General features: G+C 37.9%; 1 protein-coding gene across 1 annotated transcript in view; it reads left to right on the top strand.

The window, feature by feature from the left end:
• The window catches only part of LOC120531138 (ATP-dependent 6-phosphofructokinase, liver type-like), a 67,626-nt gene that overhangs the window by 8,673 nt on the left and 38,082 nt on the right, over positions 1-20,871 (top strand). Inside the window, exons 2-5 of the mRNA XM_039756268.1 lie at positions 113-186; positions 1,507-1,584; positions 10,581-10,770; positions 19,186-19,351. Coding sequence (XP_039612202.1) covers positions 113-186; positions 1,507-1,584; positions 10,581-10,770; positions 19,186-19,351 — 508 coding nt within the window. The remainder of the gene's footprint in view (positions 1-112; positions 187-1,506; positions 1,585-10,580; positions 10,771-19,185; positions 19,352-20,871) is intronic.

Below are 20,871 nucleotides of genomic sequence, written 5' to 3'. Positions count from 1 at the left end.
TTAATAGAGTTATCTTTAAAGAAGCACACATCCATGTTATGATTTAAAAGAGATTATAGTATTGTAAGTGCGTTATAATTTTTAACTTTAAAAATGTTTTAAATTCTTCTAGGTATGAATGCTGCAGTTCGAGCTGTCACCCGTATGGGAATATATGTTGGAGCCAAGGTGTATTTAATTTATGAGGTATGTATATTTAAGAATTGATTGTAGATGGAACATTCATTTTAGAATGTGGGCTTTATCCCACTTTCTGAATATATTCTGCATATCAATGAACAAACATAATGTGCTGAAACTCTCTAGTATGGTCTGGAGATCTTGTAATAAGAAAAAAGATTAACAGAGGTATTCCAGAGATCCTCAGATTCGTTTCTTAACCTGCTTTAGACTCGGCAAAAACCTTGATCCAAGGGAAATGTAAAAATGAAGAAGAATACTTGTCTAAACGCTAATGTGATCCAGTCAAAGCAGTTCCAGGGAAAAGAGTAGACAACAGACAAGAGAGATATCCATCAAGACATTGAGGGGGCCTCATAATACAGAGAAAGGATGTGCACTAAAAATCAAAGAAGAAAAAATGCTTTAAGACAACTTTTTTGTAAAAGCTAAGACCAGGTCAAACTCCTTTGCTGTATTGCAGAGAGGCGAGCCGTGTGTGTGTTTTTTAAAAGGACTATATTTTTATCTCTGATAGTGAGAAATGGACTGCCTGTTTCCTTTTGTTTGTAAAATATGAAATTTGATTATAAACCAGGTAAAAACTGTTACATCGAGTTATGCTTTTTTGCACCCATGAGGCAAAGATGATTTGTGAAATGGCACCTTTCTGGACTGGACACTGGATAATGTCTTTGTTACTTTTGGTAAGTGATGTTTTTAGCATCAGTGGATACAAAGTTTACTTGGTGATCATTTTGTGCAGCATACTTGGTACAGATTCAGTTTGTAATTCCAGTTTATCTGTGCCCTTTTCTGTGTATGGTACTGTGTATGAGTCTACCTATGACTGTTCAGGGAAAAGAAAATCAAAATTAAATACTGTAGTGTAACACAACAGGCTAATTAGATTACAGACTTATCATAAAGAGGTACTATAGTCTAAAGCAGTGTTTCCAAAAATGTTTAGAATTGTCCTTGACATCCAGGTCAATGAAAGCAACCTTTATTTTGCACATCTGTCCACATGTAGAGGAGAGATTCTGTCAACTGCAAAATCAATTAATGTTTCTGTTTTCTGTAACACCATGTGACTCAAACTATTCTGGAGTGTAAAGCCAATTTTCTTTCTGCAAATAGAAAAAAAAAGCATATGAAAATGCTTTCCTGTGTTTAAGATTTTTTTGTTTTGAGGATTTTCAGGAAGTTTGCTGTGGTTGATCTTCAGATGCTACAATTTGTATTGCATTTCTAAAATGGCTTGCTGTAAAGGATCTCTGTTTACCTTGTAGTTATTTCCTTGATTGATGTCCTTGTAGGTAAGCTAAGGCCTTTCTTGTTTTGCAGGGTTATCAAGGGCTGGTTGATGGGGGTGATAACATTAAACTGGCAAACTGGCTGAGTGTTTCCAACATCATCCAGCTGGTAAGTTGTTTTTCAGATGCGTACGATCATTACATCTCCTTGTGATCTCACAAAGAACACTTACGTTTGCACATTGAGTGAACCCTTTTGTTAATGAAATATAGTACTAGGGTGTTGTACCATGTTAGCCATTATGAATGTAGAGGAGAGCCAAGCAAAATTACACCTTTTATTGGCTAACTAAAAAGATTACAATATGCAAGCTTTTGAGGCAACTCAGGCCCCTTCTTCAGGCAAGATGTAATACAGAAACTGGAGTTCCCTGTGTTTATATACACACACTAGGACAAGAAACAACATTGGTAAATCTTTAAATGAAAAATCTTAAATGTACAAAAATTACAGTCCTTCAGGCTAAGATTAATTTAACAAGAGAGAGAAGAACAATGTATGTTCGAGATCTTTGGGTAAGCTGCACATTGACATGACATCTTCCTCCAATTTTGCCATAAATAGGTTTGCATAGTGAGGTGCAAACCGACAGCCCATTGCAGTCCCCATTTGTTACAAGTAGAAATCTTGTCCAAAAGAGAATTGATTGTGTCAGAGTGAATTGTATCATTTCTATTACTGACTTTGTGGGTAAATCATGTTGTCTGAGGTACGTTTCACATGCCAATATACCATCATCATGTGGGATGTTTGTGTACAGTGCCTCAACATCCATTGTGGCCAGTAAGGTTCCCTCAGGTAAGGGGCCTTAAGCAGACAGTTTTTTTAAGAAGTCGGTGGTGTCCTGGATGTAGCTGGTTGTATTACAGGTGAGGAGTTTAAGGATGTGCTCCACCCAACCTGAAATCTTTTCTGGAAGGGAGCCAATTCCTGAGATGATAGGCCTTCCTGGGTTCCCTTCTTTGTGGATTTTAGGAAGCATGTAGAAGTAACCCATTTTGGGGTTCTCGGGAATTAAACTGTTTACATGATCCCTGATGTCAAGAGGAAAGCTACTTACTATCTTTTTTAGTTCCTTTTTGTAGAGATCAGTTGGGTCTTCGTGCAGTTTGTAATAATGCATAGTATTGGACAATTGTCTTTGTGCCTCCTGTATATAATCTGATGTGTTCATGATGATTAAAGCACCCCCTTTATCTGCTGGTTTGATAATGAATTCTGTATTTTCCCTTAGTGAATGTATGGCTGTCCGCTCATCCCCAGTAATGTTTTCTATCCGATTTTCCTGCCTGCTTAAGATCCCTGTTTTTACTCTCTGTCGGAAGCAGTCTATTTAATTATCCAGGGTGGAGTTTCTGCCAGCTTCTGGTGTCCATGTGGATTTATTGGTTGGGGTTGTTGTAACTGCTTGTTGTTGGTTCCTGTGTGTTACCATTTTCTTTCTTTTGGAAAAATACTTTTAGTCTTGAGTTTTCTGAAGAATTCTTCCATATCACTGCAGAGTCTGATGTTGTCAATGGGCTTTGCAGGATAATATGAGAGTTCCTTTTGTGAGTACTGAAATCTCTGCTTCATTTGGTGTTTATGAGGCGAGAATAACAATGCAGGTCTTTTGCACTTTGTTTTTTGCTATTAAGTGTCCAGCTTTCTCTCGTAATCTATGCAGCTTTTTCTTTTTGTTGACAATAAGGAGTTTCAGGAGTCTTTTGTAATAGCGATGGAGCTCCTTTACCATCTCCTGCCTGTCATTTCCAAGGAGCAAGATGAGGTCTTGGATCTCTCTTTGCGTATTCTTCTTGATGTTGTAGAAAATTTGGATTAAGTGTTTTTTTTATCCTTGCAGATGTCTTAAAACAAAGTTGCTCTGCAAACTGAGTATTGTAAGTGTGTATGGTTGGATTCCTTATGATGCCTTTCGGGATAAGATCTTCCTTTTTGCATTTCGTTAAGAAGAGGATGTTGCTGTCCATGTGTGCCAGTTTCTTCCATCAGGTCTTCAATTCCATGTAGTAGCAGTAAATTTTGGTGTCTTGTATGTCTGTAGTACTAGGGTGTACCGTGTTAGCCATTACATTAATGAAATATGTAATTCTGAATGTAAAATTCTTTCATTAACTGATATAGAAGCATTTCAGATATTGGAATTAGGCTGAATTTTATTGGATTCTTTTTGTTGATTTATTTGTGTAATTCAACACAAAATCTTTTGTAATATCTTTTACACCACTTTTATAGTGGCAAAAATGTAATATTTACTGTTATGCAGTTTACCTTTATTGTTTATGCCATTAAAAAAGCCAAGTATTTTGCACTGTATACAGTGTGTGTGTTTGTGTGCATAGGAGCATCTCAAAGAGTTAGTAAGTGCCCAAGGTAGGATTACTGGCATGAAGACTTATGCAGGGAGTAGCACTGAGCTGATGCGCAGTTCTTTTGATACTTTCAGGTGCCTCTGTAGCATCCTTGTCATCAAGATCACCACCCGTGTTCTTTTCTTCAACAAAGTGCTATTTCAAGTGCTATTTTTGTATCTTTCCTTTTCTGTCTCTTTTTTTTTTTGTCTTGCGCCCATTTGTCCCTTTTATCTCTGCTGCTGTTGCCATTGTTTCAGTGTTTTTTTTTCCAGGTTAGGTTTTTTTTTTGTTCTTTATTTTGCCTTATACAATTTGTTGTATCAGGAATTTGTTAGTTTTCGCATATCCCTTGTGGTCAGAGTGCAGAGTCAGCCATTGTACATCACCTTTGGAGCAAGTGCAGGTTAAGGGCCTTGCCCAGCAGAGTAGGATCCGCCTTTGGCAGTAATAGCGATTTGAACCAACAATCTTCCGGGTACCAGTGCATATCCTTCGCCTAAAAGTCATGCCATGTTCCACAGTAACTTTTAGCTTACAAGTGATGATGTAAGTAGTGTGGTATGGATATGCTTCCAGTTTTAAATAATGTGTCTAATTTCCCCTAATTTTTAGATTTCATCTGTCTGAAGCAGGATCAGTCTTGTTTATGCCTCTCCAAGGCAGATGTGTGAACATTCTCTGCTTCGCCTGAAAATTAATCCGTTTTGAGCCACAATTTGAGTAAATGGAAAATCATCACAAGGTTAAAATCTGTCCATAAATATCTTTCTCTGCTGTGTGACTCTCTGGAAAGGTGTAGTTCACACTGAGTCAATTTCAGACACACAAATATATGCATGATACTACAGGCAGGAGAACCAGCCAAAAAATAAAAATAATGTGATCTAAGCTTTTATGAACATAAATCACAGAATTTGTTTCATTTATAAATAATATGGTCACCAGCTGCCCTGCGACCCCAGATAAGCAGGAATAGAAGATAATAGACGGCACAGTGGTTCAGGCTGCTGCCTCATGGATCCAATGTTCTGAGTTTGACTGGTCCTTGTTTGTAAAGTCTTTCCGGACTCTCCCCGAGTCTCCATTGGTTTTCCTCTCATGTTCTGAAAGACGAGTGTGTCAATTTAACTGGCGAGTCTCGATTGGCCCTTTGTAATTGAGGAGTGTAAAATATACTGGTTCTCCCTTCCTTTTTTTATTCTTCTCCATTATTATTTATTTAGGAAGTATTTTATTTTGACACTATGGCCTTCTTCATTATTCATGGATTTGTGGGTATTTTGTTAACAAAAGGATTTTTAACCACTTGTAAACAACAGAGACCTTACTTGCTATAACAAACTCTGGTCTATTACCGTCAGAGAAGATGCATCTCTTATAAAGCACATATGTGAACTGTGCTTGAATCGTGGCATGGTACTTCTCCTTTTCAAAAATGAATGGTACCGTGTACTGGACTTTTATGACCCATAAATATGTGGTGTTAGGGTAGAACAAGCTGCCCTTTAGCAGGTGAAAATCATTATGTAAATAAAAATCAGAATGCAGCATAAATACAGTGACCAAGAAAACAATCTGACATCATAGTAGAACTTGCAAGATTACAAAATAAAAAATACAAAATAAATAAATAAATAATATGCACTCAGATTAGCCCTTTGAGTGTTACTATATTTGTGAGTGGGCCCTTTAATTTTCTAGTGCCCAGTGTATTCTGCCTTGAAGCCAGCTCTGTTTGTCTAAGCTGCAGCTCTCATGATCTTGAAATGAATGAAGCAGGTTTTTACATTTCCAATTTTTAAAAGCATTTCTGAAATAAACTAATCTGTTATGGTAGCTTCAGGTAATGCTCCATATAAAAAAAAAACATGACCACTTCTGTACCACCCAGATCTACCAGATAAAAAGAAAGGTCTTGTATTCACACCCTGAATATTGCAATTTGACATCAGCATAGTGATGTTGAGCAATTAGTTCTCCTTATTGCCATATTATAAAAATTTAGACTCCCTGTTGGGGGTTAGATTGGACAGCATAGACATCATGTGAATGGACCATAGGTCCATAGAGAAATGCTGACAGCTCACAACTGAAAAAAACATACAGGTAGATACACTGGAGAGGTCAGTATGTATTAACTATTAGCAAACAGATAAGCTGCAGCATTTTTTTACAATAAAGAGAATGTAGCAGTGACGCACTATTGAGTAAACTGGAATGAATTACATCAGGGTAAAACAAAAAATGTTAATTAAAAAATCCAAAAACAAATATCTATATGGGGTTCAGGAAGCCTGAAGAACCTATCAAGAATATCAGTGGGAAAGAAGAGTGAGCGTGAATGCTGATTTGATTCACCTGAAGTCTAGTAAGTTTGAAGTCCACCTTTCTTTTGATTTCAATATAAGATTTGTAGTACTTAGATCCATCCAAACTGTGGAGATTGTTATGAAAGTGAGCACAATAATAAAGACAGGACACTTTGTTTTATATTCAAGGAATATTCAATTATGTATTTATATGTAAATGTGACATTTTAACATTGGTGAATGGACTTTACTGCTCCAGGCAAGTTATGAATAGCCTCACAATCTTCAGTAGCAGTAAGATCTACAGATCTGAAAGAAGCCATGTTTAATGATTAATCCTAGAGCAAACTTTATGTGTTTTGTCAGGAGAGTGGCAGCGAGAAGTTGAACTTGAAATATTAATGTCTAGTATACCGTATATGCAGTGTAAAAGAAATAAAAAGTATCATAATTTAAAAAATATTTATTTATTTAAACACACACAGTAGGGTTAAGTCAAACATTCAAAGGTGAAAGTTCTGTGGTTATTAATTCAGTTTTTACAATAATGTAGTACATGCAAACTGTACAGCCTCACCTAATTTTATTTTGCTTAGACTCACTTTCTTATCTGTTCGTCATGTTTCATTATCTTAAATGTATTGTCCTCATATTTTGATCACTCATCCGTCAGGTAGTATGGAATGTGTTACATTGTTCTTTTTGCGTTATTGTCAGCGGACAAAGCAAGTTAGCCTGGGCTATCAGTTTGTTAGACTGCTTTGTGTCCAAAGTTGTTAAACGTTTTCTTTTTTCATTTCTAACAAGAAAGATTTGTTATTCTAAATGATGAACCAGTAATGGTTTAAGAAAAAGATGCCACAGTTAGAAACATTTGGTCTTGTAAAGTGGTCTGTACAAACAGAGTACTTGGAATGTCATGATGCAGTGGCGATTTTTACCAATAAAGCTAAATATCCTTGGGTTACGATTTTTTTCCCCCTCTGCATCACTGAATTCCTCAAAGCTTTTTTTGATACCTGTTATCAACAGAATACTTTGATGTGGACCTCTCGCAGTTTAGGATCTACAGTTTAACCATTGACGTCAAGTACATTGTTTGTAATTGTAAGACTGATAGTATCACGATCATATGGGGTATTATGTTTCATTTAAAAAGTACCTGAGGGACCAAGGGGGCCAGGTAGTATTCACATGCTTTCTTTATCCTTCTTGCTGGTGGTATCCATTAAACAACTTGAATGAGGTGCTATGTCTATGTATGCTTGTGTACACCTGTAAGAGAAAAGCATAGGTAAAAGTTGTTTTTTTTTATGCCGAAAAGTTAAAAAAAAGCAAAACAGATGTGTCCAGTGGATGGGTTTATCTACATTAACCTGCAGCTTAATAATAAAATATTACTGATCATGGGCGGCATGGTGGCGCAGTGGTAGCGCTGCTGCCTCGCAGTTAGGAGACCCGGGTTCGCTTCCCGGGTCCTCCCTGCGTGGAGTTTGCATGTTCTCCCGTGTCTGCGTGGGTTTCCTCCGGGCACTCCGGTTTCCTCCCACAATCCGAACACATGCAGGTTAGGTGGATTGGCAAATCTAAATTGGCCCTAGTGTGTGCTTGGTGTGTGGGTGTGTTTGTGTGTGTCCTGCGGTGGGTTGGCACCCTGCCCAGGATTGGTTCCTGCCTTGTGCCCTGTGTTGGCTGGGATTGGCTCCAGCAGACCCCCGTGACCCTGTATTTGGATTCAGCGGGTTAGAAAATGGATGGGTGGATGGATTACTGATCATTGTGTGCAAAAATGTAAAATCAGAGCAATTTTGCACAAAATTGATAGCCTTCAAGAATTTAACAATGTAAAATGTTGTGCAACCTTAAAATTGGCCGATTTTTAGGTTGTATTTTATTTTTGGATGATTTTTTGAGAAAGTAGTCCATTTACAATTATTACATATACTAAACAGTAAATGTACCACCTTTCTAAACAGTAACACTTTTCAATAGTAAGCTGAATCCCAAGGTGTTTACAAGAACAGAACTAGAGCACCACTATTTAAAGCATAGGTTTACTGGTTTTCAGGTCTATGTTATTTCTTCAGTCATGGTGTATATTAATTCACCAAATTAAATTTTGTTCTGAAGTTAAGAAATTTAAATACATTTTAAAAAATACTGCTCTTGCAATTTAAAATAGAGGTGAGTGGAACTGAAATCCAAAATAAAAACAAAAACATTAAAACTTACAGAATACATCCATTTTTTAAGCCAAGAATTTTATCAAGGAGTACACGTCCTGAGATGGCACACATACTGTATTCCAAAAAAGCATATCCATGTCATCGTACAAAGGAAAAAAAAGCAAAACAATTTTATAAGATTCAGCCTCTCTTTTTGACTTTATTAAATGTTAATGCTCGGATGTAAACGGCTATCTCTGTTTTGCAGCCAGCCAGACAATAATTGCTGACAAACGTCAAACAATCACTCACAGTCTTTACACTCCCATATATAAACTGTATGCACAAAAAAAGGGGATGGATGTAATTTACTTTACAGCACATGAATAACTACGCCAAATTTCACAATTGACAAGTATTACTGACACATTTAAAGTATTCAGGGTTAAAAGAGGTAGTCATTTGCATATACTGATACCAGTCAGTCCATAAATACATGTAGAGAACATGCAAAGCCCATGCAGATCCTGTCTCTCTAAAGCAGTAGTGACGCATCAGAGCTAACATGCTGCCTTTGGTAAAGATTTAGTGCTAAACTTCCTGAACTTTAATGTGATTAATAGTAAATATATTCTTATAACATCTGTTTAGTTCTTGTCTCTCGACTACACTCTACACGTGATCTCAACTAGCTGTAATTAGAGTACTGAAACACATGCAGCAGGCAATAATTATTGAGGAATATGACAAATAACTCAATTTGTTTCTGTTTTGAGTGACTGTACTAAGTTTCTGTATGATTCAGTACGTGTGCTACCATTAGGGTGGTGCCCTGGGTAAATGTCAAAACTCCATCCATGGCAGCCGCAGCAAGCAGACAACCAGAAACCTACTCTTACCTTAAGAAAACAGTACCAAGAATCCTCGTTCAAATAATTTCTTTGTTTACTTTTGTTATCACAAGCATACCTCCGAAACATAGAAGGCACACTTTCTTAAACTGACATTTTTGGTACTTCAGAATGGATTTTATTTGGCAAGTTTAAGGCTTTTGGTTTTGGATTGGACCCTCAAACCTTTCGCCTTCATTTTGAAGAACAAGAGCAGCATAAGTATTTTTTTAAATTTATAAAAATGTTTTTTACACAGATTAATGTGGCAAAATAATATATACCATGATTGTGAAGAAATAACTTTGACTTGAAAAACACCAAACGTATCCTTTACGAGAAATACTCCACCTTCAAAAACTCATATATATTACTTTTCCCATCCACTTTGTAGTGGTGACCGAGAAAAATGTTTAATCAAGTGTTTTTTTGCAGTATAAGTGTGTATAGGTATCAAGGAGTATTTCAGACAAAGTTAAATAACTATTCAAATAAATAAAAGTACTGTTAAATGAGATAGAAAAAGAGAAAGAAATGTGAGCATAAATAAATAAATGTCACTGAATATATATACTTTTTTGTTGCCTATGTATTTACTTAATTTTCTCCATAATATTCTTCCAAATGGAAAATGAAATAAGGTTTGATATATAAAGCTCACTTTCACTCGTCAAAGCTGAAAGGGTGGGCTCTAACAAGTACTGGTGAATTGTCCATAGAGTGGACATACGTGCTTTTCTTGATTTGGGAATCTTGTGGCTCTTGTGCATACTCAAAGCTGTGACTGTGCTCATCAACTAGGAGTATGCCCAGATTTCTAATGCAAAGTGGCGATTTTAAATTTATAAATTCCAAATTCATCATTAGGAGCCTGCATCTGATGTGTCTGCTGTAAATGTGCCATTTTTGCTAAAATTGTTATTAAATAGTTAATTCCTGAATTACTAGGGACCATGTACAGTAAACATTAAACTCAAAGACTCATGGGAAGAACGCTTTGAGCAGCCTTGTGGTTGATGGTCCAGAGTCTTTACCACAAGGCCATGCTGCCTTTGGTTAGAACACATTGTGTGTCCTATAAATCGCACAGCACATTCATTTGTTGATGAGCCAAACCATTTATTATAAATTTCTGTAGTATTGTCTTCATGCTTACAGACTATTTGACTGTTTAAATATGTCTTATGATTAATTTACTCAAGTTTAATTTAATTAATTAGGTATTTTAAAGTTAGCATTACTTATTTATTATGGTAAATGGCAAAAGAGTGTCTTTCATGCCTTAAGAACCTAAAGGTGACTGGAGCCACTTGACCTAAATGTACTGTATTTTGTGGTTTAACATTCATAGAAGTCAAGCTTCTGCCTTTTTTTTTTTTTTTTTAGGGTGGCACAATCATTGGTAGTGCCCGTTGTAAAGAGTTTATGACTCGTGAGGGGAGGCTGTCTGCAGCTTACAACTTGGTCCAGCGAAGGATTACCAACCTCTGTGTATGTGGTGGGGATGGCAGCCTCACAGGAGCCAACATCTTCAGGACAGAATGGAGTGGGCTGCTGGAAGAACTGGTCAAAACAGGTGTGTGGAAACTAAAGTGGGTATGTGCCTGGCATGGGCGTGCATTTGTAATGCTTTAGAAGGAAATAGCCCCTCACTCTGTTTGTTTGTCACTCCGTCAGTTCAGGGATAAGAAATGAGCCATGGACAAGTACAGCTGGGTGATAAAATGATAAAGGTAATTATTGTCAAATAAATTTTCCTCAATAGAAATATAAGACTTGGTCGATAGAAAGTTGATACCACTCATTCCATGCATGTTTTCACAGACAACAGCAGATATATAAAGGAGGTTTTCTCAAAGTTTTTGATCCAAGTATCAGTTGTCACAGCACACACATAATTATTAACAGCCTCTAACATGTCATATATCCTTTCTCAATTTTTGGCTTTTTCTACCACATGCCGCGATACAGTCATCAAATGGGGCAATATCTCTTTAAACTTCAGACTTTCCAGTTTTGACTGCTGTGTCAACTATGTACTGCTCAAGCTGAATATAGCTTTCACCAGACACTGGTGAAACAGCTATATATCATTGTAAACAAAATCTGCACATTTATCCTGTGCTATGCTTTTAGCATTAGTTGTTACTTTTGACAGGTTTGGTAACAATGACAGTTTAGTTTTTCCCCTCACTACAGCATACAGGTGGCGCTTTAAACCTGAGGTGCCTTACATGTGCCCACTGTATGGTACCACATTTATGACAGCAAGCAAACGGCACTTGGTTGCTGTCACCTTCGATAACAATTGAAAACAACTGCCAAATGTCAGACTTTCCTTTACTGAGTTTTGCAGTCTTGTACAACAACAACATTTATTTATATAGCACATTTTCATACAAACAGTAGCTCAAAGTGCTTTACATATTAAAGAATAGAAAAATGAAAGACATAATTATAAAAAATAAATCAACATTAACATCGAATAAGAGTAAGGTTCAATGGCCAGGGGACAGAAAAACAAAAACTCCAGACGGCTGGAGAAAAAATAAAATCTGTAGGGATTCCAGACCATGATACCGCCCAGTCCCCTCTGGGCATTCTACCTAACATAAATGAAACAGTCCTCTTTGGATTTAGGGTTCTCACGGAAGGGCTTGATGATGATGATGGTCACGTAGACTTCTTCCTTTTAATCCGTCCATCATTGCTAGAGCATCATGAAGCTTTGAGTAGGTGGAGGTGGCAGGCCACCACCACAAAGAAACCGGAAAAAGAAACAGAAAAGAGAGTAGGGGTCAGTACCGATTTTAGAGCCACCATGAATAGTTGTTATGATGAATTGAACATACAGAGTATCAGGATTAAGTTAAATTACGATTAAAATGAAGTTATAAAAAGGCCATGTTAAAGTACTCTCCTCTTTAATGCTGATTCCACTGATGTAGATGTAAGGCTGTCTCTGAGCTCTGCAATCTTGAGACGGCTGTGTACGAGGCACTATATGCATGTGTCCTAACTACTTAGGCAAAAGAATTATATGATTTCTATACAGTATATACAAAGCATGAATGTACATTCTATTTTAAGTTTAATTTTAGTATTCCAGAGTCTATTTTCCACCAGTACATGGGTGTTGACTGCCTGCCCCTGCTTGTAATACTGAAACTCAATCCTGCATCGCAAGCAATTGCGTTGGGTCCCGCGAGTCCCACAGTGTAGACCTCTGCCTTGGTGCATAAGCTGACCACAACTGAGGGAATATGTCAGTTTTGTTTATGTTATCCTTTATTTACATTTTAAAGCTTCTTGAATTTGTACTGAGGATATATATGGAATATTTTTTTGTCTATTTATTTATAGGTTTGTTTCCCAACTATTTAAAACACTTTGAATCTATGCAAAGGAAAGGATACCGTATAGAGGTAGTTTTTTTGAGGTTTTATTTTGTATTAATACCTATTTACTTATTTGGAACTGAACATAGAGTTTAATTTGTGTTTTCCTGTAAAACTTTTTTGTAAAGCTTTTTGATTTTAGTTTTAACATTTTAGAATTTAAGAATTAAGATTTTATTTTATTTGGAGTTGACCAACAAATTTAGTGAGTTTTCCTGTGAAACTTGAACTCTTTTGACTGGTCAGACTTGAGACTTTTTTTATTTTGCATTATCTATTTTATTTACAGGTAAAATTCCATTATAACGAATACCTTTACAAAGAATTTTTTATTACAACGAAGTATTTTTATGGTCCCGACAGTTTCTCCATATGACGTGAGTCGATAGAAATCTTGTTACTACGAAGTACATTCAGCAGATACTTTCATTATAACAAAGTGTCCAAAAGACCTTGAAATGCCTGAATGAATAATCCGCAGAGCAGCTAGTTCTGTAGCCGCAGCTCAGTTTTGCACAATGATCCCCAAAAAGAAATATTGTAATTTTTTTCTTTCTTCGAACTTTCCTCATACTGTTTTTTTTTTTTTTTGCCCTTTTTGTTTCCTGCAGTTTTCAGTGATACCTTTTGCTTATTGCTCGTCAACATTTAAAAAACATCCATTGGAATTTAACTCCTTGTCAACCTCCCATGGAAACGGCAAACGCGAAAAAACGATAACAGTTCATATTAGAAAGAAAAGTTACATTTTTGCAGCTCTCAATTGCGGCAAAAAAAAAAAAAAGATGTTGCCAGTGAATTCGAATTTCGCCATTGATGCTGTCGACTTTCTTGAAAGACTGAGCAAAAAAAAAAGAAAAAAAAACCTTGGGTTGCAAACGTATGTGAGCTGCTGCATTTGAAGACTTTGAAAAAGCAGTTTTTATGTGGTTCAGTGATGCTTGTTCAAGAAACATTCCTATTAATGTGGCGCTTATTCAAGAAAATGTGAGGTTTGTAAACTCTCTTGGCACCTCCCTTAACTGGAAGACACGCCAAAGAGCGTTGCGAAGTCCGATGTCAGCATCTATGGAAGACTGTTTATCTGTTGCTGGGACAACAGCTGGCTCAAAGATATTCTGCGTCTCTCAGCTATGCTGCATCTCTCCGCCAAAGCAAACAGAAAAGGTATCGATAGGTGATGTATCCTGACTCTGTGTATAGTAGAGTGGCAGATCACGCTACAATAAATGTGCTGTTCCTGTTTCAAGCTGAATAAAGTTGGTTTTCCTAAAGTACTGAGACTCAGGCTCGTGTTTTGGGGTGCAAGACAGGGACTTATAGCGCGACCCTGACCTTTTATGGTTTGCTTCTGTGTCACTTCACTGCAGCGCGATGAGCCTGTTTTTGCCCTGCCCCGGCAATGGACAAACAATCTTCCACAGACGCTGCAATCGTACTTCGGGAAAGCGTATCGCAAGGAAATGCTGAGAAAAATTCTCGTCAGCATAACTTGTAGGCAGGAGAAGATTAAAATTAATACAAAAGAAGCTATTGAAATGATTGCGAACTCCTGGGTGCAAGTTAAAATAAGCACTATAGTAACAAATACAGAACCTCATTACAACGAAATTTTCGTGTTAAGGAAATATTTTTTAGGTAACTGGGAGTTCATTCTAATGGAATTTTACCTGTATTAGTAATTGAGAAAAGAATTTAGTTGTTCATTTTGTTTGTATTCTCTGTAACACAAAGTTTTTGACTGGTCAGAAGTAAGATTTTAATTTATTATATATACCGGTTTTATTTATTTGAAATAAAGTTTAATAATGTTCTGTAGTACATTTGTCATGTTCAATTTCTTACAGAAAATAAATAATATTTAAATCAAAATTAACCTTATCTTAATATCGCAGGAGTAAAAAAATAACCTTTAAGCTTGACCGAAGTAGTGATTTGATTTATATTCTGATATATATTGATATCAATTGATATGAATAAAATGATTGTGATAACATTTTTTTCCATATCGTCTAGCCCTATAAACAAGGTGAGAGACCATGCTAGGCCACATTCATGCACACACCCAGTGGAGTCAATTATAGAGTTTCCAGTTGACCTAAAACTCACTTCTTTAGGATGTGAAAGGAAACAAAGCCACACAGATGCAGGAGGAGCATGAAAACACTTCACAGGCTGTGACCAGGTTAGGATTTGAACCCAGGACTCTAGAGCTGTGAGGCAGTGGTGCTATCCACTATGTCACGATACAACTCCTATTTTAACTTCTGTTTTTGTTTTCTGACCTTGTCTTTGATCAGGAAGAACTGTCTTTTATCTCCATTTTTTAGTTTTTCCTCCATACATTATATATATGAAGTATAAAGCTTTTATAAAGGAGCCAGAGCATCAATTCATTTTCATAGCCATTTAATATGTTTCTTAGACTGAATGAATTTCATTCATTTAATGCACCTGCTCATTTCAAATTGGGTTCCCAGGAGGCTGGATCACACCCCAGCAATATTAAACCTAAGGCCCAAGCCAGTCCTGAACATGGTATCACATGAGAAGAGTGCTATATACAAATAATTCTGAGAAGGGGGCAGCATTGTGTGGCAGTAGTTGGCACTCCTGTCTAACACATCCAGAGTCTTGGGTTCATATTCAGGCCTGGTCAATGTTATCCAATCTGCTCATGTCTGTTTGGGTTTTCTTCTGGATATTCAGATTTTACCCTCCCATCTGAATGATGCACAGAGCAGGCTGATTAGAATCACTGAAAGTGAGGATGTGTGAATATGCGCTGTAGTGATGTAATGACACCCTATTAGGGTTTGGTTCCTACCGCGCACTTAAAACTGCTGGAGATTAGCTTATGAATAATACAGTTTAGAAAACGAACGAGGAATACAAGAAGCTGAAAGCATAGTAAAAGACAACAAGATGTGACTAGATGTGTTTGCACACTAAGATAGGAATCACTCTTTATTTCACAGAGTTGGCAGTAAACCATTGCTCTTTTCTATCAAGCAGGCTTATAAAAGTAACCTGATCATCTCCTAATGTCAAGTATTGGAGAAAACTGCTTTTGTGTCTTTATACTTAATTTATAACTTCTATTTTTAAATTTTAAACACAAGTTATATTTGTTCATCCTTTAAAGCAGGCTTCCTGAGTTTTCATGGAGTTTATGTTGCTGGCTACCTAACTTTTGAAGTTGCTGTATTTTAATAATTGTACTATAAATAATCAAAAACTGTAAAAATTTACTTCAGAGATTTTATCATTTCTGTTGTATTTGAACTTTTTAATAAATACACAATTTTTTTTTTTGTTTCCATTTTCATACATGTCCCATATTGAGTTAGGAACAACACCGTTTTGTGTATTTAAATGGTATTTTTAGGATTTTTGATTAGGTACGAAATAGTGCTTCTACTATGTAAATACACAAAACAGTGATGTTTGGACTGCTACAGATTTGGTGCCCCATCCACCGTAGTATTATCGCAGATTACTGCCAGATTCTGAGTCAGGTGCCCTCCGATACCATACTGGAAATCTGGGCTCTGAAAATTTGTTTATGTGGCTTTGTCTTCAGGAGATTCCCATATGCCCAAGAAAATTTCCCAAGACTGTCACCTGTGCTACAATTGAGCAATTATGTGATGTAAACGTTCTGTCTGCTGACATAAATGCTGCATTTGATCTGCTGTGGGACAGAGAGAGCATAAAATATATGTATCCTAGTAGGAAGTTTCACTTGATCTCCCTTTGCAGTGGTAGCTCCCAGTGGAGGAATTCATAGTAAACAATGCTGTCTGAATTAGCTGATGACCTTTCCACTTATTCATTAAATAAATAAATAAATAACCAGCAAGTAAGCCAGAAATGGCATTTCTCTGGTTGAATATTATTTGGAGCAATGTGATTGATGTGTTTAGTTTGCATTTCATTTGCATTCAAAATAAATCTTGAATTGCATTCTGTGGGGACCAAGTAGAAGATTAACAGTGACCTTGTGTTTCTCCCAAAATGACGACTGGAAATGCAATGAAGTGGAAAGGTGAAATGTCAGAAATAGTAAGTCAGAAAGTTCTAAAAATCACATGCGCACAGCAAAAGCTTACTGTCCTGGTGTTTGTGGATCTGCTGTGGACCTAATTGTATTCTTAAGGCGCTTTTCCACTGCATAGTACGGCACAGCACGGTTCAGTACAGCTCACCTTGGTTCGGCTCAGTTCGGCTCGGTTTGCGTTTCGACTGCAGTTTAGTACCGCTTTAGAGTGGGTGGGATTATTCACGTGTCGTTATAGTTGCGCCGCCTCTACTGCTGTGACACCGTGGAACTATTACAACAACACGCAGACAACGACAACACTTTAGCTCGACGACGCGCAAGGTTAAGCATCTAAAAAAAGCACATCACTAGCTAACTTTTATCACTGTTGCAAAGCATAAAATGAACTTAACTGCCAGTGTAACATTAAAATGCTGATTCTGTATATTACAGATCTTCCACATTTTGCAAAAAAGTCGCCGCAACAGACCATCTGTTTGGACATTTAACCGTGCTTCAGAGTGGTGGGATGTGATTGTTCCTGGTTTTACAAACACTCAGTGGCTGGAGAACTTTCGAAACTTCCGCGTGTCTGTACCTTTAAAGAAAAGAATAGCCAGTGACGCAGTAATGACGATTTTCTCCGGCCAATCAGTGACCAGCAGAGTTTACACGTCACATTTTGGTAACGGTTCGGCAGCGCTTGGAACCTCGGCTGAGGTGGTACTAAAAAAAGGACCAGGTACCAGGTACTATTCGCAGTGGAAAGCCCCGCAAAAGTGAGCTGTACTGAACCGTGTCGTGCCGTACTATGCAGTGGAAAAGCGGCTTTAGACTTCCTTTTAATGCTGGGAAGGAACAGTGCCTATTAAAAGTGTTCACCTCCTTGGAAGTTTTCACATTTTATAATAATGCGACATTAAATCACTGTGGATTTTAATTTGGCTTTTTGGACACTGATCAACAGAAGAAGACTGACGATGCGGGTTCTGCTCCATGCTCCCATCTGCTGTTCGGGAGCCCTTGAACCAAACACCGTCGATAGTTACAGCCGAGTTGAGCTAGACTGTGAGGCAACAACACAGCAAGGGGATGATGTAAAACGTGCAAAAATGCTTTTATTAAAAATATCAAAACAAAAACAAAGTGTTCAAATAAAGTGCAGTGGTTTTCAAAGTCTTCATCAAATATATAATCCATTAAAAGAAATGTGGAGGTTAAAAAAATCAATAAATAGAAAACCACTCCTTTAAAGCGAGGTTAAAACGTTCATCAGGAAACAGTCTTTTCAAACACTAAAAGCCCGGTGTCTTCAGCTACCATGGCGGCTCCCCTGCTACACCCATCTGGGCTGCTCAACAAGAGAGTCGCCTACCTGCAGGAACAGCTGCCCTTCATTCAGGTCCGGTAGCCCTCCGCTCCTTGGCTAGGTCGGGCTCCCAACCGAACCAAGACTTGGACAATTTTCCCAGCGGCCAAGGCCTCATCGACTCCCGCTACTATCGATGGCTAAGTCGACTCCTCTACCGCTCACTCCAGCTACTTAATCACTCAGTTGGAGCAACCACTACCTTCAGCCCCACTGAATGTTGGCCAAACACTCCCCTTGTGGGCTCTCTTCTCAGCTGCCTGCTTTCTCCCATGTGAACCTTCTCTCGCTCGCTCGCTCTTCCGTACCGACGATCGCTCTCTCTCTCTCTCTTACTTCCTGCTTTCTTCAGCAACCTCCGTCTCTTTCTCTTTCCATTTTGTACACTGTTCTCCCTAACTGACTCGCGCTTCTCTATATATGCAGAGAGGACATAGCAGCTGCAACACATTAGCCACAGGAACAATCACGGATGTGGGCGATTCCTCACCTGTGCACTAGGTGAGAAACGCCCACGCCACAAATCGCCCTGTGGCTTGCTACGGCCACGACGCCCCCTCGCTAAGCCGCGAGCGCGGTGATTTATTTAAATAAAACTGCTGGCCTTTGCTGCGCGAACTGTGGACCCATAACACCACAAAGACGCCTCAGTGTCCAAGGGATATTCAGTGATTTGGATGTTTTCTTGTCTCCATCCCTTGACTTGTGCTTGTCACAGAGTTCCCTGGAGTGGTCTTTCTGTCTTCATTGTGTAGGTTAGGCAGTGGCCGCACAGGACCAGGTGCTGGACCTACCAGATGAGGGGCACGTATACTATAATCACTTGTGTTTTTATGTTTGTAATTAACTAAGACCAATTTACAGAGATTTGTTTTCACTTTGACATTAGTCTTTTTCTGTTGATCAGTGTCAAAAAAGGAAAATACTATAATGGAATGTGAACTCTCCTGAGGAGGTGGATACTTTTTAGAGTAACTATAATCTAGAAGTTGTGGAGCCGCACTTGGCTGGAGACTAATGCCTCTGGTGCCACTTTAATTTTATTTAATGTGATCCCAAGCACATCACCAAAGAAACTTTCCTTTCAGTGGCAACCCAAGCTAACCCATTCCCTCCTCTTCCCTTGAGAAGTCCAACTTCTTTAGCTGATTGATGATGACTGTGTGTTTCTCTCTTTAATAGGAAAAATTACAGAAGCTGTTGCAAAGCAGTACAGACATCTGAATATTGTGGGTCTAGTTGGCTCCATTGATAATGACTTTTGTGGTACTGACATGACCATTGGTGCCGACTCTGCATTGCACAGAATCATGGAGGTCATTGATGCCATCACGACGACGGCTCAGAGGTACGCACCTTGTAGTTTTTGTTGAACCTTGAGGGTGTCTTATTTATTTGTGAGTGGTAAAATAATATGTATGTTGAATGCGAAACAAAAATAAAAACCAAATTTTTCTCAAGAATATATGTAAATTAGACATTGCAAGTCAAAGATAATCACTAAAAAATTGGGTTTCACAGCTGAGAACAGCCCAAGTTACGGCACTATACAGAAATAGTAAACAGCGTGCTGTAAAGTTTCAAATTTCCAGTTTCGTAGGCTGAGTAAATTGCATTTTTTGTTAGGTGTTTATTATTAGTACACACATTAACTTGTATATCCTGAAAAACACATTTCAGTATCACTTCATATGGCTGAAGCAGGGAACTGGATTGAACACCTTGGTATTTACCCTGGCCACCACTAGTCTACTTATAACAGATTCATTAAGTTCAAAATTTAAATTGGATTTCCTTGGGTGTCTATTTGCGTTCAACTATTAAGACACAAACCGCATAAGATCACCTTTTGAATAAATCTGACTTTGTGTAGTGTAGTGTATGCCATCTCTCCACTGTACTGCAGTGACCGTGGACAGGCACCATAAGGTCTCAATGCACATTTCATCACAGATCTCTTAACATCTAGGTACATTAAAACTAAAATTTGTTTCTGATAGGCAAATGAAAGATGGTTTTAATTGTTTAAAGAAAAAAGCAAACTGTTTCCAATAATGTAACATGTGAGCAAATTCATGAACAGCATATTAACTACATTTAGTGTTGTCTTTCTTTTTTTTAACATCTCGTTTCAGTGAGTTTGTGATTGGCACCTGTACCTTTAATCACACAGCAGCTCTAGCTATAATGGATGGAGAGCTTTCAGACTCATGCTTGGTCATTCCCATCCAGTTTAGGAAAAAGAGGTGTCATAAGAATTAAAGACGTACCTGACAGACATGTATGTGCAGTACAAGTCACAAATCTGTTTAGATTAACACCAACTACCAGGAATGCTTCATGCTGGTGCATGCAAATGTCTCTTGGTTGCTTTACTTGTATGAAGCATCGCCAGATCAAATTGCAGGTAACTGGTGGTTGTTTACTACACAGTACAGTATTTGTTGTCTCCCGGACCATAGCTAATTATTACTCCTGAAGTTTTCAGCTCCAGTGGAGAGCTCACACTGAGACAGCTGCATGGGAAGTCCAGCCTATGTTTTGCACCTTGTTCTGCATCGGCTACAGCCTTTTGGGGCATTGCATAAACTTCCACTCTTTATAGCATAAAATCTGTCTGCTAAATGTTAGCGGCCGTTTTCATAGCTTGAAAAATGCATTGCTTTTGCATATAGTCTGTCTGCATTAGTAGTGGGGTGGGGGATTTTGTGGAGGTATTTCCTGTTGGATTCCTTGTATTGCCATGGTGTGCAGAACTCCATTCTTTTGTGTTGTAATTGGTACAGTCTTCTGTTTTTCTTCTTGCTGACTAGTGTGCCTCTGAGGCTGACATTTTGCATGAGTGATTTTGCCAGGGATAATTAAGAG

Source organism: Polypterus senegalus, chromosome 6 (assembly GCF_016835505.1).
Source record: "Polypterus senegalus isolate Bchr_013 chromosome 6, ASM1683550v1, whole genome shotgun sequence".
Lineage (NCBI taxonomy): Eukaryota > Metazoa > Chordata > Cladistia > Polypteriformes > Polypteridae > Polypterus > Polypterus senegalus.
This window is presented reverse-complemented; position numbering and strand designations above follow the sequence as displayed.